Genomic DNA, 13,917 nt, shown 5'->3' with positions numbered 1-13,917 from the left:
CTATTTCCATTAACCAAAGAGGGAGCTGGCGGATGATTGGGCTGCTTAATTAATCCTTGGAAATACCTAACAGCATGGAGGTAGAACGGAGCCGCCTTCGTGCTGCGTCTCGCAGCCTGCAGGGGCCACAGCTGGGAAAAGCACAAGGCAATGCTCTCCAGCCTCTGCTTTGTTCAAGTTGGGAAGGGGCTGTGCTGCAAAGAGGAGAGCTGTGATCTGCACCCTGGTCAATAAAGCAAATGCTTTCACTCAGGAAGCAATTAAAAACAAGGCTGGAGTTCAGATGTATAAAGGAAAAGAGCTACTCATTTTGTAATTGGATTTCTCAAAGTAAGCTGTTCTAATTGATCAAGATTTGTTAGCTTTTGCATTTCACGAGGAGGGCTATTGAGCCAAATTCTGTCAGCTGCTCCAGCTGGACCTCACTGCACATCCTCTCCATCACAGGCTTGTTGGGGGCTTTCAGGACACAACAACAGAGCTTGAAAGAAAAACTCCTTTTGTTGTGCATTACACAGCTTTGCTTTCCTCCAGCATGACATGTGCCATCCCATTTTTTTTTCTTTCCACAGGACAAATACTCTATACCACACTATTTAATCACTCTGCAGATTCAGTCTGTCCAAGAGCCCTCTGCTCTACAGAGACTGCAGAGATGAAGGATGCGATGGTACCCTGGGTAGAAAAGAGGCAAATTTTGCTGTTTCCAAGCAGTGGCAAGGTCTAGAAGGAAGACTGCAGATCAGTGCCTGCCTGAGGAGCACCCACTCTGATTTCTGTATGGAAGCTGATACCTACGAGCGTCCCCATCTGCAGTTAATATCTATGGAACTGCTACCAGGGGCTCCCACTGAGATGAAAGGTAAATCTGTAAGTAGCTTAGAAAGCTTTATTTTCCCATTGAAATTCATTTTCCACTTGTTTTTCTACATTCTCAGTCTTCCCAGTCGATTATCTGATCAACGATCAAAGCTTTAAAATGCCCAATTTTGAACCATTTTACTTAACAAGATGCCAGCTTTTAGCAGTGAGGGGAAGGACAGGAAAGATGGGCACGCAGACAAATGCCAGGCTGGGGCTTAAGAGATCTTGCTTAGGCCTTGAAGCCATCACAGATTTCCTGTATAAAGTGGGGAAAATAATTCTTCTTGTTCCTTTAAACTATTTCTTCACATCATAACATGGACTGTCTTTCATTATATACCATGCCTAATACAGTGGAATATTAGCTGGAGTCCTCCAACACTTTAACGTACTAAAAAGTAATTTATTCAGCAAGCTGTACAAGCAGCTCAATTCAGAAAGCTGTGTTTCCTCTGGCTCCCTCCTGTGCAGCCTCTCTGGTGGCCACTACTCTGGTTGATCATATGATGGCTTTCCCCAGAGCGTAGGCATAAACTCAGGTTTCAGCTTTGTTACATACTTTTACGGAGCTGAAGATCTCCAGGACTTCCACGCCTTGATGGATTTCCTTCACATTAGCTAAAGGATTTCAGGAGTTATTCAGGAAACTGAGAGAAGACTGGCTAGCGCTGCCAGCAGCGTTGCAGCAGCTTTGCCTTTTAACCTAAGAACAGAGAGGCTTGCCTGGAGAGTGGCAGCATTTACAAGCCCAGCCTGTATTTCTTCTGTGTAAGCTGAAGTCAGCTTGGCTTTTTGCACTTTATCTTCCAAAACTCAGCTGTCTACGAGGCTGAGCTGGGGAGCAGTGTGGTGTCTGAGCAGCACTTGGGTCATGGACGTGCTGATGCCCTGCGTAATAATGTTTTCTGCATAGCAAGTTTTTCAGATCATAATTAATTGGTAAGTCAGGCTGAAATACAGAACTGCTAACGCTATTGATTCAGACACACGGTCTCTCTTTCCTATTTTATTTTAAATCTATTTAACTTAGGAAGGGCACAGAGCGACACAGTGTCTAAACATTGTTACGATCCAAAAGGGATTACTCCACGAGATGGGAACTGACCTAACAACTGGCTTCCCTGCATGGTTGTTAACCCTGCCAAGGATGAAAAGCCAGAAGATCTGGCTTCTGCCAGCACCCTCTCTTAATTTTACAAATATCAGTTCTTTGTGCAGCTGGGATTTAAAAATACAGAAGGAAAACAAAACCATTAAGCTCTTTTTAAAGAACAACAATGGGAACAGAAAGGTTAAACAGCTTGGTCCAAGTCGCAACTGTAGAATATAAGGGGCAAAACAGTTTCTGATGGAGAAAAGAGGACATTAAGCTCACTTGTGAATGCAGGAGAGATACAAACTAGTGGCAGCTTTCCACTGCACAGTCAAATGAGCTCAAAATTGAGTTGGAGAAAAGTGCAGCAGATCTGCAGCAGATGGGTCCTACCAAACACAAGAGCTCCCTGCTGTCAGCTCCATGAAGCAGCACCAGCAAAGGCTCCTGACATCAGCCATCGTGAGTGAGAGGGGAGAAGAAAGCAGCTGGGCAGGTGGTATAATGTTTTCTGAGCTCTTCTGAAAAAAAATCTGCTTCGTTTCCAAGAGCAGGCAAAACTGACATCAGTTGAGTGTTAGAGACACTCAGCCACAGGAGCGAGATTGGTATTTCTACTACATTTTGCCTTCCTCTTGGGGAAGTTAAGTCTCTAGGCTCTGTTCCTGGGGCTGGGCAGCCCTGTCTGCTTCACTAGCACATGGCAATTCCAATAGCTGTTGCTTTGGGACCACAGTGAGTGAGTGGTGAGTGTTTTCATCCAATTCAAGCTTCTGATCTTATAAATAAGCATTACTGTGGCAGGAGCACTGGGCCCAGAACAAGTGAGCACAGCACTTAAAAACAACAACCAAAAAGACCAACACCCACCCCTCCAAGAAAAACAACAAAAAGCCAACAACAAAAAACCACTCTGAAATTAGAAGGACCAAATTGTAAATTTCTTCTTCTTGGTAAATAGAAGCTTACTCCAAGCAGCACCTTGTACATTATACAGGGAGCTCTTCTCTGCTGGGCATGGTTTAGTTATCCGATTCTGAAAGAAATCAAATCCCTCCTACAGCAAGCAAGCAAGGATCTACCAGGAGCCTTCACCTAGCCCCTGACTATTAACCTCTTTTCAAGATGAGGTTAAGAACAACTCAGTTCACTCAGCACAGACTGCAGCCTCCCTCCAGCTCCCCGGCCTTGGCCTGCCATTTGGTTGCTGCTTGTTCCCAGCTTACAGACGTAAATAAACACCAAACCAAGAAGGTGAGGGGGGTCCAGACAGGCATTTTCGTGCAGTTCACCAACCTAGTTAACTCTGCTAGACTGTGCAGGAGTGTGCTTATCACTTGCAAAGATATGCAAAACGACGAGCATTTGTGCATCAGGTAAAAACCAGGCCTTTGTCTCCAGGTTGATACAGCTTCTTATCATTATTTGCACCCTCTCTCAGGCACCTGCTGAGCTGCTGCCTCCCTTGGGTGTTTCATTTCTCTTGTTGAAAATTCAAGTAAGGTTATAGATATGTATCTGGCTAATAATTTTTTGGAAGCAGGAGAAAGTTTATGAAGTCAGACCGATTTCTCTGCTTGTGCACAAAGCCAGTTCAGTAATTCCAGATCTAGAGCTAGATAAACATCATGCATTTACATTTTAAACTACCACAAAGCTCCCAAGAACTGTTCAGAGTATCCCCCTCAAAGCACAGGCAATTTGCAGTAGCCACGGATCTTTTCCACAAACTACTTGTTCTTAATGTGCATGCTGTACATATTGCAGTTTTATAATCACTGTGGTGCGTGTGATAATGCGTTGCAGCATCTCAGTGGGCCAACTCCCACATTAATATGTTAAATGAATAAATGCAGAACCATAGAGGCAGAATTGAATAAAGGAAAGAGAATACTTGGATTAATTTGAGCAGGAGCCTAAATTCACTCTACAGAGCCTGTAGTCAGCAAAGAGAAGGTAAACTAGGTCACCCTTCTTGCCAGGTGGAAGAAAACCTCACACAGAAAAACAGATTTTTTCTTAAAAACAAACGTTTTAAAAATCTATTAATTTCTGGCTTTTATTCAACTTCTGCTTGCTGACCATTCTACTAACTTCAATGGCTGACATGCAGTATTTTAAACTCTTTTTTGAACAACTTTTCCAGCCAGTCTGAAAATTTCAGTGCAAAACAGAGAAAACCAAGAATTCAAACAAGCAGAATCAGAAAAAAGTATCTCTGCTAATGACACATCTCTCAGGAAGAACATCTATTAAAATATACACAACTTTGAGTAATCCAGTATTAGCGCGTAGCACAGTACTCCTTCTCACTAAAGGAAAAAACACAAGCAAATAATGCAAGCTCAACACATTTAATTCTTTGGAGCTGGTGGACATTTCAGATGGCTGATGGAAGGATGCAGATGAGCATGCTGAAAGCACCATCAGTTCCCTGGCAGCACCAGTCAGGACAGTATCCTCTCATCTCACGCTCTTTATCTCACAAGTAGCTGCCCCTTGTGCAAATGCCCTCATTGCATTCATCCTCCCTGTCTGCCTCGCTTTTTGCAATGAGGATCCTCTCTGCTATGGACACACAAGCCTTAATTGGATGCAGAACATGGGCAAACAGAAATCTCAGAGAAGGCAGATAATCTAGCTGCTGGATCTGCCTGACACAGCTTAGAAGCCTTATGCAGAATGGAAACGGCAGTGTTTCAAAGGCTGCATGTCCCTGTTGTGTGAGCATGTATTCCCACTACATGCAGCTGGATCTGGCACAGAATTGCCTTCAGTTTCTGAGGTTTCCTTTAGCACCTCTACCAGGGCAACCCACCTATGTTCATGCCTACAAAACTTCATCTGATGTGCAAGCTCCCGTAAGCCACGTCTCTGCTCCTGCACATCCGAGAGCCTCGTGGGCAAGGTGCACGCGCCTCAGCGAACTCACAAAAGCTCCTGAGTGGGGCCAAAGGCTGCCTGTCAAATTGCTCTCCCTGTCTGCAACCTCAAAACCCTTACAAGCCCTTGAGCAGTTGCCCAGCAGTCAGTTATCAGCACAAAAGGAGACTCTCCAGCGCCATGCTGACTACAAATGCTGTGCTATTATGTGAGTCAGCAGCAGGTAACACAACTGTCACGTCCTTGTGCCACAAGAAAGCCTGCTCAGATGGAGGTGCATTAAACTTTAAGCAGTGGCTCTGGGTAAAACAGGTCTGATGTAATTCTGGCTGTGTGACCAAGCCCAGCCCAGGGATGACACTGCTAAATAATCACATTAATGAAGTGTCTTGAAACTTGAGGTGTCCCGAAGCACAAACAACAGGAGAACCTGTGGCCACAAACCACTCCTTACTTGTGAGAAATGATGGTGGGGGGAAGCTGCTTGTGATCCCCAGCCAGGATGCACTTGGGAGCTTTCAGCAGAGGTATCCAGCAACTGGCTTCCAGGGCTTGTGCACACTCGTCTATCACCACAAGATCAAAGTGATCTTCAGGAAGCAGCTTCAGCGGACCATCCGAGGAAGCACCTAGTGAAAGGACAAGGTGCACAGCTTAGCAGGGAAGCACAGAAGAGCAAGCAACACATTTTTAAAACAAAGCATACATGCTTTAACTGTGATTGAAGGAGGGAGGTAGAATGACGTTTCTCTGCAGAGATTTAGAGATTCAGCTCTGCAGTCGATGACAAATAAACATACATTTACATGTATGTGTCAGAGTTGTTTTTGCCAATTTCTGTTTGTCCTTTTTTGCCCTGGCATCTGGGGCCAGAAGCTTCCAAAGCATCTTTGAAAGCAGCAGTGAAACACAGCTGATAAACAGAACAATATGCTCGAATACTTCACCAGAGCAAAAGTAGAGCAAAAGCACTAATGAACACCCACCTTCCTTCTGCCCTCAAATGCAAACAAAAGTTCTCACCAACCAAAACTGGAAGGATGACAGACATGAGATTGCTTAATATACTGAGGGATACCCCAAGGGGGAAAGATCAGTTGAGACCCAGACTCCTCAACCCTGCTGACCCTGGCTGTGCTCCCCCGTCCTTCCTCATGAGAGCAAGAGAAGGCAAACACAAGAGACTGTAGCCAGACAGCCAGGGAAAGAGCTGTTTTTTACATCAGACATTCATTTGTATTGTCAACCAAATAACCCTCACCTAGGGCCTGCTATAATCCAGACATGAAACGATATTGATCCGTGCATCAATCGGAACAGTGCATTTCCCAGGCATCAAAATATCACTGCAATTCATGAGAAAAAGAAGATGCAAAGGAGGAAAGAATGATGAAGAAGCCAGCGTGCCAGACAAGGAGATTTTAGTCACAGCATTCACAGACATGCTTTTTCAAAGCTCCTGTGCTATTGCAGTGTGGCATTGAAAGCAACTGATTAGGAATGATTTTGCTTTGACACTGCAAACCCTGCTGCCTCTATGGCTCTGCATCAGATCTGATGTTACAGTTTGTCAACTGAGATGCTGTGTTTTCCTTAAAAAATAAAATAAAATCCAGCCTATGTAAGTCCACTCTGATAACAAGGGCCATACAGCTGGAACTTGACTTTTGCAGTTTTACCACGCTGCAGGTGGAAGGGAAAGAAAAATAACTAGAAAGGGTCTGTCTAAAACTGTCCCTATCTGGCGTGCAGCTGTGCAGATGGTTTCCTTCCCCTCCAGTGTTGCTGCTCAACTTATCAAACTCCTATTAACTAAAGGTCACTGCTGTCCCTCTGCGTTGCCATGATTAAATTCCCCCTCCGCTGAACCTAGCAACAGAGCAGTTTGGCTTGCATAAGTAATTCCCATCAAACTAGATGGTTTGAGACAAATGCCAAGATTACTTAACTGAGGAAAAGAAAGTTCAAACCCTTTGTTTTTCCATTGCCTTTCACTGAAACAGAATTGCAGAGACCTCCAAACAGGCTAGCAAGCCCTTGGAGATAATCAAATCCGATCATCGCAATGCCTAGCACAAAATACTGGTTTTATTGAAAAAAATAAAGCTTCCCCCATTTTTTCATACAAAGCTACAAGAAGTGAGAGATCAATTCCCAGCAAATAATTACTGGAAGGAATTTTCTTCCATTTTACCTTCATGTTAGTAACTTGCGAATGCCCCATGAGGTTCTTTTTTATGAACTAAAATTACTGACGTTTTCCTTCAGCGAGTAATCTCTGAGCAACCAAATCTGAAGATTATAAGTGGGCTCTGGAGCATTACACATCTGATCTAGAAAAGCACTTTAGCATGTGTTAAATTTAAACACTGATGTTTCCCTTTGATTGCAAGGGATTTTGTAGATGTGCCTACATGTGCTGCCTGACCAACACCTGGAACAGTTCCCTAAACCCCATGTGGTTTATTCCACTCGGGTGATTTACAAAACTAACCAAACACACAGACTGAGACCAGGCTACGGAAATATGTGTTGTATTTCATCAGCCATGGAAATTATCCAAGCAGGAAAGCAATTCCATGTGACTTATGAAATCAATTAGCAGACTGCACACTTCCAATAGCGCTTGTTTACTCGCTAGAAGCTGTGCTCCTACTCAGAACTCACAAAGACGAGCCACGCTGGCTCCCACCAAAGGCTCTTCTAAGTACCATACTCTAGATCCACGAGGTGGTCTACACCTTCTCTTCATTGCAGAGTGGAACAACGTACCAGGGTGTAAGCAGTGAGGATCCCACTGGGGAGGGGTGTGACAGCATGCAGAAAACTTGACAGAACTCCAAGGAGCAGGAAATCTAAGCCTCCCTCCTACCCTGGCAGGATGCAGCATTGCATGGTTTACGTCAGTCTTGCCAAGTGAGGCAAAATATTGAAGAGAAAGAGGATCTTGCACCTGTATTTGTAGCAAGGACAACACTGGCACGAGTAAGGGCTGCAGTCATGGCAGTTTCTTCTCGTTGCTTCAGCTCCTTTTTCAGTGCCTTAATCTCACTGAGAAAATGGCTCCGTTCTCCCTTGTCTTGGGCCTTTTTGGTTTTTGCCTGTAAAATAAAAAACCCAGATAGACCAAACAGGTTTATTTTCAGCTTCTCAGATGACCAAAGCAGTCAGATTCAACACGGCCCCTCTATGTACACCATGATCCACTGGCTTATCAGAATCAGCTCCATAAAACTTTGGTTTCTCTTCCCTCTCCCCGCCAGAAAGCCCCTTCTGCGATCAGCACTGTCTGAAACATAACAAGGATGTCTGTCTGTGCAAAAGATGAACTGGATCAATACAACCCCAGGCTCGGTGCGTGGAGCAGCAAAATGAGAATATCACTCACTGCCTATCCGACCATCTGGGAGTATCAGCACTAGCACCATCACTCATGGTCCAGACAGTGATTTCCCAAGCTTAGCTGGTCCATACTTAAAAAAACTCTTAAAAACATCCTTAATTATGAGCATAAAGGATTGTTAAAGAGTAACTCCCTGACCTTAAAACCTCTGTTCAGCCCTCCTGCTCTGCCCTGTGCTTTCCCTGTGCCCCAAAGATCAGCAGGGAGAAGGTCAGATGCTTTGGTCCAGCCAACAGCCAACTCCGTGCAGAAGCAGAAGCACCTTAGCACACGGAGGGGTGTAATATGTAGTGGTGTTTAGGCTTACTGGGAAGAGTTCTGTGCCTTTACTGGGTGAGGAACATCACAAACGCTCTCCCAGTCTCAGTCTGTTCCCTTGCTCAGGGAAAGCAGGGACCCTTGGGCTCCAAGAGCCCTCGAAGCAGGAGGGCTCCCCAAGTTGGCTGCACCATGGCCAGCCACAGCAGCAGTTCTGCATTTTTAAAGGGGCGTCTCTTGAGTTGTTGTAAATGATTCACAGCAATATCTAGACAGGCTCGTGGCTTTTTTTAGCAACGCCTATTAAATATATCTAAAACATCAACTCATCACCAATGGTTGCTGGCGCTTCCCCGGCTGCAGGCTGGTGGCTAGGAGACAACGGACAAGCTATCGCTCACTGCAGGTCACCTTGAGAAAGCTGCCCATGCTCTCAAGCTGAAATCTGGGCTGTTTCCTTGGAGAGAAGGCTGATGACATGAGAAACCTGAAAAGGCTACAAACAAGGGCTTTCAAAAGCAGCCAGGCCAGTAAGAGTTGATGGTTCCTATAACCATCTTCTGCATGGATGGATTGTCTGGTGTGTGAGACCATGCCACAGCTTGTACCACAACATTTCCTCTGGGAAAGACGTTCACTTGTGTCTCTCTCATCTCCCCAGCCACCTGTTTTTGTTAAGCTTCTAGGTACTTAATATCTGCGAGGCCTCTATATGTCTGTCAAACGTAGTCAAATAGGTGGACGGGTTTGGAAGTTACAAGGAAGGGATCGCACAGGAGGGATCATCTTTTCCTGAGCTAAAAGCAAAGCTGATCTTTTCCTTGGCCTAAAGGGAGACAGTGGGTGCCGTTACTGGCACTCGATTAGTTGAAGGAACAAAACAGACTAGTGTCGACTTCCCCTCTGCCTGAAACACAGGAAAATTAGAGAGCAAAATTGCTGGTGCCAGTACTCCAAGTTTCATGTCTGTTTTGCAAAAAAGATCTAGTTAGTGAATTAACAATAGCGACTGGCTGATGACATTAAGACCCAAACATCTGGCTGAATGTCAAATCTGAAAGCAGCTGAGGGAGCAGGGAGCCCAGCCCAGCAGTAACAGCACAGCCGGTCAGCCCCAAGGATATTGCTTGGCACACTGAGCCCACTCACTCCTCGTTAGGGCCTCACGAGTGCCAGCAGGCTCTAGTTACCCTAATCTGCCTTGTTTGGGCCCCCACCTGTATGCCCTTCAGCCCTGGGTCTGGGAACTGCATTTAAGGCCAGACCTTGCTCCCTTATCCTTCTATGAACCCTGTAGGGGGGCTTGCATGAACTTGGTTGGGTTCTGCTTTCTTCCTCAGCTAGCTGCAGACTTGTTTCAGTACTCACCATAATGACATGGATAACCTATCTGCCTTTCTTGCTTGGGTGCTGTGGGATTGCACCTTTGTTGGTGCAAACAAGATCCAGAAGATGATGTCCTGGAAAGCTCCCAGCCTAAACAGGTGTGTGTGTGTGTGGGGGGGGGGGGGGGGGGGGGAACAAAATTGGGTAGAAAAATGTATGCAAAGAGCTTGGATTTTCATTTACTAATCCTTCCATGGCTGAAGGCACTGGTAAATAAAAGGGGAGAGAGAAAGGTCAAAATAGAAGTGAATGAAGGAATAAATAATTAAATAGACAATTAGGGGATGCTAAGAGGAAGAAACTGAGGCAGGATGAGGGAGAGAGAGGCTAGGACCTCAGAGGTGAGCTCTCTACAGCCCAGAGAGAGAAAGGGAGGTAATAGGAGTTGGACTCAATGATTCTTATGTGTCCCCTCCAACTCAGGATGTTCTATGATAATAAGTCAGGTGCATCTGTTGTGATCTCAAAGCACTGCCATGCAAGCTGAATTGCCGCACTATGTTATTGTTTTTTTCCCTCTGGTGTTGTGAAGTGGAACAAGCTTTGGTGGCCAGTCCTTGTCTCCCATCCCCATGTACCCTTTCATCTAGGGAGGAAGCAGATTCTTCCATTTTCTCCCACCTTTCCCAGGTGAAATCTCCTCCTGCCTTTTAAAGCCTTTCCCAAGGAGAGGACAGGACAAAAAATCAGCCATTAGTGAGAAAGATGTAAAAAAGGCTCAGTGTGTAGCTGTGATTATAACTGGGTCCCACATCTGGGGGAAAAAATGAAGCTGCTGCCACAGCAGTAGCTGCAGACTGATGCTCATGGAGCTGAACTTTCAACCTACATCATTCAAAAAAGTAAATGCGTGGTGCCCTACCAAAGGGCATGGCAGTATATTTAGGCAAGTATGGTGCAATGATCAGGAGTGTGAGGATGCTTTCCTGTGTCTCCTACTGAGACACAGGAAATCTTGCTTAGGCTGGACACATCTGCAGAATGGCTTTTGGACAATGCAGTCACCAGAAGGGGGACAAAAAAAGTTCCAATTATCATCAAAATCTATTATCTCAAGTAGAAGAGGTACTCAGTAAATTAAGCCTTAAAAAATTAAGTTGTGAAAGAAGAAATTAAGGATGCATTTTTATGGTGTACTCTGCTTTCTACTTGAGGTGGCTGAGAGTGGGAGGGAGTGTTAGGACAGCCAGATATCTCATTAGGAAGTGAATTAATGATGTGAATGTTTCCCTTCCCCTCTGGTGAAGAGGACTGCATGAACAATGCCAGACAAAATCTGGAGAGCCGGGCACTGCAGCATCTCCCCTCTGCACAGCAGTAATGACTATAATTTTGCCTCTTCAGAGAGGAATTTGTCTAGGAGGGGTTTTGCCCTCAGCTGCCTCTATGGCAGATGGAGATGAGCAGTGCTGGCAAGTGATCTTGGCTCAGGCATACCCTGGTAGAGAGGTGGTCTCTGTAAGGTGCTTCAGGCTAGAAGCTTCCCCCATTTCTGATGACCGGGCTTGCACCCTAATTCCTCTCCTCCAAGGCCAAGTTAAATGATGCCCAGTCAGAGGGATGAATGCAGGTTACATACACCTCCAGCTGTCATTGTGAGACCTCTCCACTATGCTTTTTTTTTAACCTTTCCCTTCTCCTAAAGTGACCTTCTGCAACTTGGCTAACAGATTGGGTGCTGCTAATACAGACAGCTGGCATTCAGGTTACCCACGTGGGGCCTGTTGCAGGGACACATACGAAGGCCTGGTCGATGTCCTTCCTGATATCTGCCACGATCTGAGCACTGTCGCTGTGGGCCAAGACCGCGTCCAAGGAATGCCGCTGGATGGGCTCCAGCAGGCGAGCAGGGTGCCCCAGCCGTAGGATGTGGGCTTTGTAGCCAGCCAGCCTTTCCACCAGGTTATCCACTGCAATGTTGGAAGGGGCACAGCACAGGACCTGCGAGGGGAGAAAGCAAGTGCTTGTCATTGCTGAATGTGAGACTGCCAAGGCCGGCAAAGCACTGTTGCAACAGGGGCTGAGCAACAGGAGGGCACTTCAGAGCAGAGAGGAGGATATCAGCCATTAGGAATAAACCACTGACTCTCCATAGCCTCCAAGCACCAAAGGAAGCTCTCAAATTCTTCTTCTCGCTTTCAAGTGCCAGGGCAGGGTTTTCTATAATTAGTAAACCTGAGCTTTGAAGCTTCTATTTGCTCATTTCAGCTGGTAGGGGAAACTGCCCAGCCTGTGCAAGTCAAGCCAGGCTCTACAGTGTAACACAGCTGCTACTGGATCTGCTCCAGCTGCCACAAACCCCAGTGACTTTGCAAAATAAATCAGCATGCTTGCTGCCACTACAGTCCTGTCACTGATTACTCACTTTCAGGCCTTGCTGTACAGCTTGCAAGATGATCTCTACTATTGTCGTGGTCTTCCCTGTGCCAGGTGGTCCGTGGACGATGGCAAGCTCCCTCTGTGCCAGTGAGAAGGAGACAGCCTCCCTCTGTGATGTGTCCAGCAAGTCATTGTAAAACTTTAAAGGCTCTGGGGAGACAGCAAGAGATTCTCAGCCCTAACTTTGGTGTTTGCTGAGAAACAAATCCATGAATATAAACCAGATGCTCCCAGTGGCTCAGCCAAGTCTATTAGATAATGAGAATAACTTGACTGGGGAGTGAGATATGCTGTTTCCCACCTAGGTGGCTGAAAGACCACGAACTGGTAAAAGTAAGGATTTTTGTACTTCTAGAACAAACAGGCTACCCGTGCTGCATCAGTCTCTTCCCCCCACCTGGTGATGTTTCCAAAGGAGCAAGCATTCAGGTATGAATACAGCTACTCTGTACATGCTTTATATATAGTCTTTACAGTGTTTAAAAAGGCATCTGCTTGCCATAATACAAAATGTTTAGGACAGGGAGGGTGCTTTGGGGATATTTTGGAGGTGAGCCAGCATATTTAGTAAGCATTCAGTGGAAAGAGGGAAGAAAATCATCGAATGGCTTGGGTTGGAAGGGACCTCAAAGATCATCCAGTTCTAATCCCCCTGCCATGGGCAGGGATGCCACCCACCAGATCAGGATGTCCAGCGCCTCATTCAACCTGGTTCTGAACACCTCCAGGGATGGGGTATCCACAGCTTCCTTGGGCAGCCTGTGCTAGTGCCTCACCACCCTCTCAGTGAAGAATTTCCCATCTTTTAGTTTAAAGCCTGAATCTTTTAGTTTAAAACCCGAATCTCCCATCTTTTAGTTTAAAGCCATTCCCCTTTGTCCCATCATCTGTATGAGTAAAATATTGCTTTCCATCTTTTTATAAGCCCCCATTAAGTATTGAAAAGCTGCAATGAGGTCACCCTGAAGCCTCCTCTTCTCCAGGCTGAAGATCCCCAGCTCTCTCAGCCTTTCTCCATAGGAGAGATGCTCCAGCCCTCTGAGCATCTTCGTGGCCAGAGCAGAGGGAGACAATCCCCTCCCTGCCCTGCTGACACCCCTCTGGTGATGCAGCCCAGGAAAATGATACAAGCAGCCCATATAAATGATGAAAACTGTTGGTTTGGATTGATCAGAAAGGAGAAAAGAGTATTTAAATTGCGTTATAAGAGGATTGGTTTCACTGCGGAAGATAGAATTCTCACAAGCCACTCTTTACCTCCTAGATTTATCTAATTTAAACCCATTATTTATTCTCATCCCACTTAATCCTGCTGCTAATCTCCTTGTTCATTACAGAAGTTAATTACAGCAGAGATGATGACTCATCTGAGGTTTACCGAAAATAATGTTCCCACGAAAGCTTATATAAGACAAATCTTTGGGCATCATTCCCTGCAGGGCATCATCTGTTCTATCTCTACCTTTGCTTTAAGGTGGGGATGCATCAAAGGCATAAAAGTTTCCTCTGGCTTCAGACAAGTGAACTTAGGTGCAACTCCCAGGCACTGACTTTTGAAGCAACACAAGCAAGTGAGGCACCCAGGTTAAAAAAAGAGCACAGGTTAAAAAGGCTTGGTGGGGAAGTAGTGGTAATCTTTCCTACTAGCCTG

General features: G+C 45.6%; 1 protein-coding gene and 1 long non-coding RNA gene across 2 annotated transcripts in view; one reads left to right on the top strand and one right to left on the bottom strand.

Moving 5' to 3' along the window:
- IGHMBP2 (immunoglobulin mu DNA binding protein 2) overlaps nt 1-13,917 on the bottom strand; it is a 41,889-nt gene that overhangs the window by 17,200 nt on the left and 10,772 nt on the right. The window contains exons 5-8 of the mRNA XM_035327331.1: nt 12,253-12,416; nt 11,628-11,828; nt 7,794-7,941; nt 5,295-5,469 (exon numbers count right to left, since the gene is read on the bottom strand). Coding sequence (XP_035183222.1) covers nt 5,295-5,469; nt 7,794-7,941; nt 11,628-11,828; nt 12,253-12,416 — 688 coding nt within the window. The remainder of the gene's footprint in view (nt 1-5,294; nt 5,470-7,793; nt 7,942-11,627; nt 11,829-12,252; nt 12,417-13,917) is intronic.
- On the top strand, nt 9,886-12,556 carry LOC118167666. The gene is made up of 2 exons (XR_004751220.1): nt 9,886-9,985; nt 12,318-12,556. It is a non-coding gene; the product is annotated as an uncharacterized LOC118167666 (long non-coding RNA).

Source organism: Oxyura jamaicensis, chromosome 5, assembly GCF_011077185.1.
Source record: "Oxyura jamaicensis isolate SHBP4307 breed ruddy duck chromosome 5, BPBGC_Ojam_1.0, whole genome shotgun sequence".
Classification (NCBI taxonomy): Eukaryota; Metazoa; Chordata; class Aves; order Anseriformes; family Anatidae; genus Oxyura; species Oxyura jamaicensis.
This window is presented reverse-complemented; position numbering and strand designations above follow the sequence as displayed.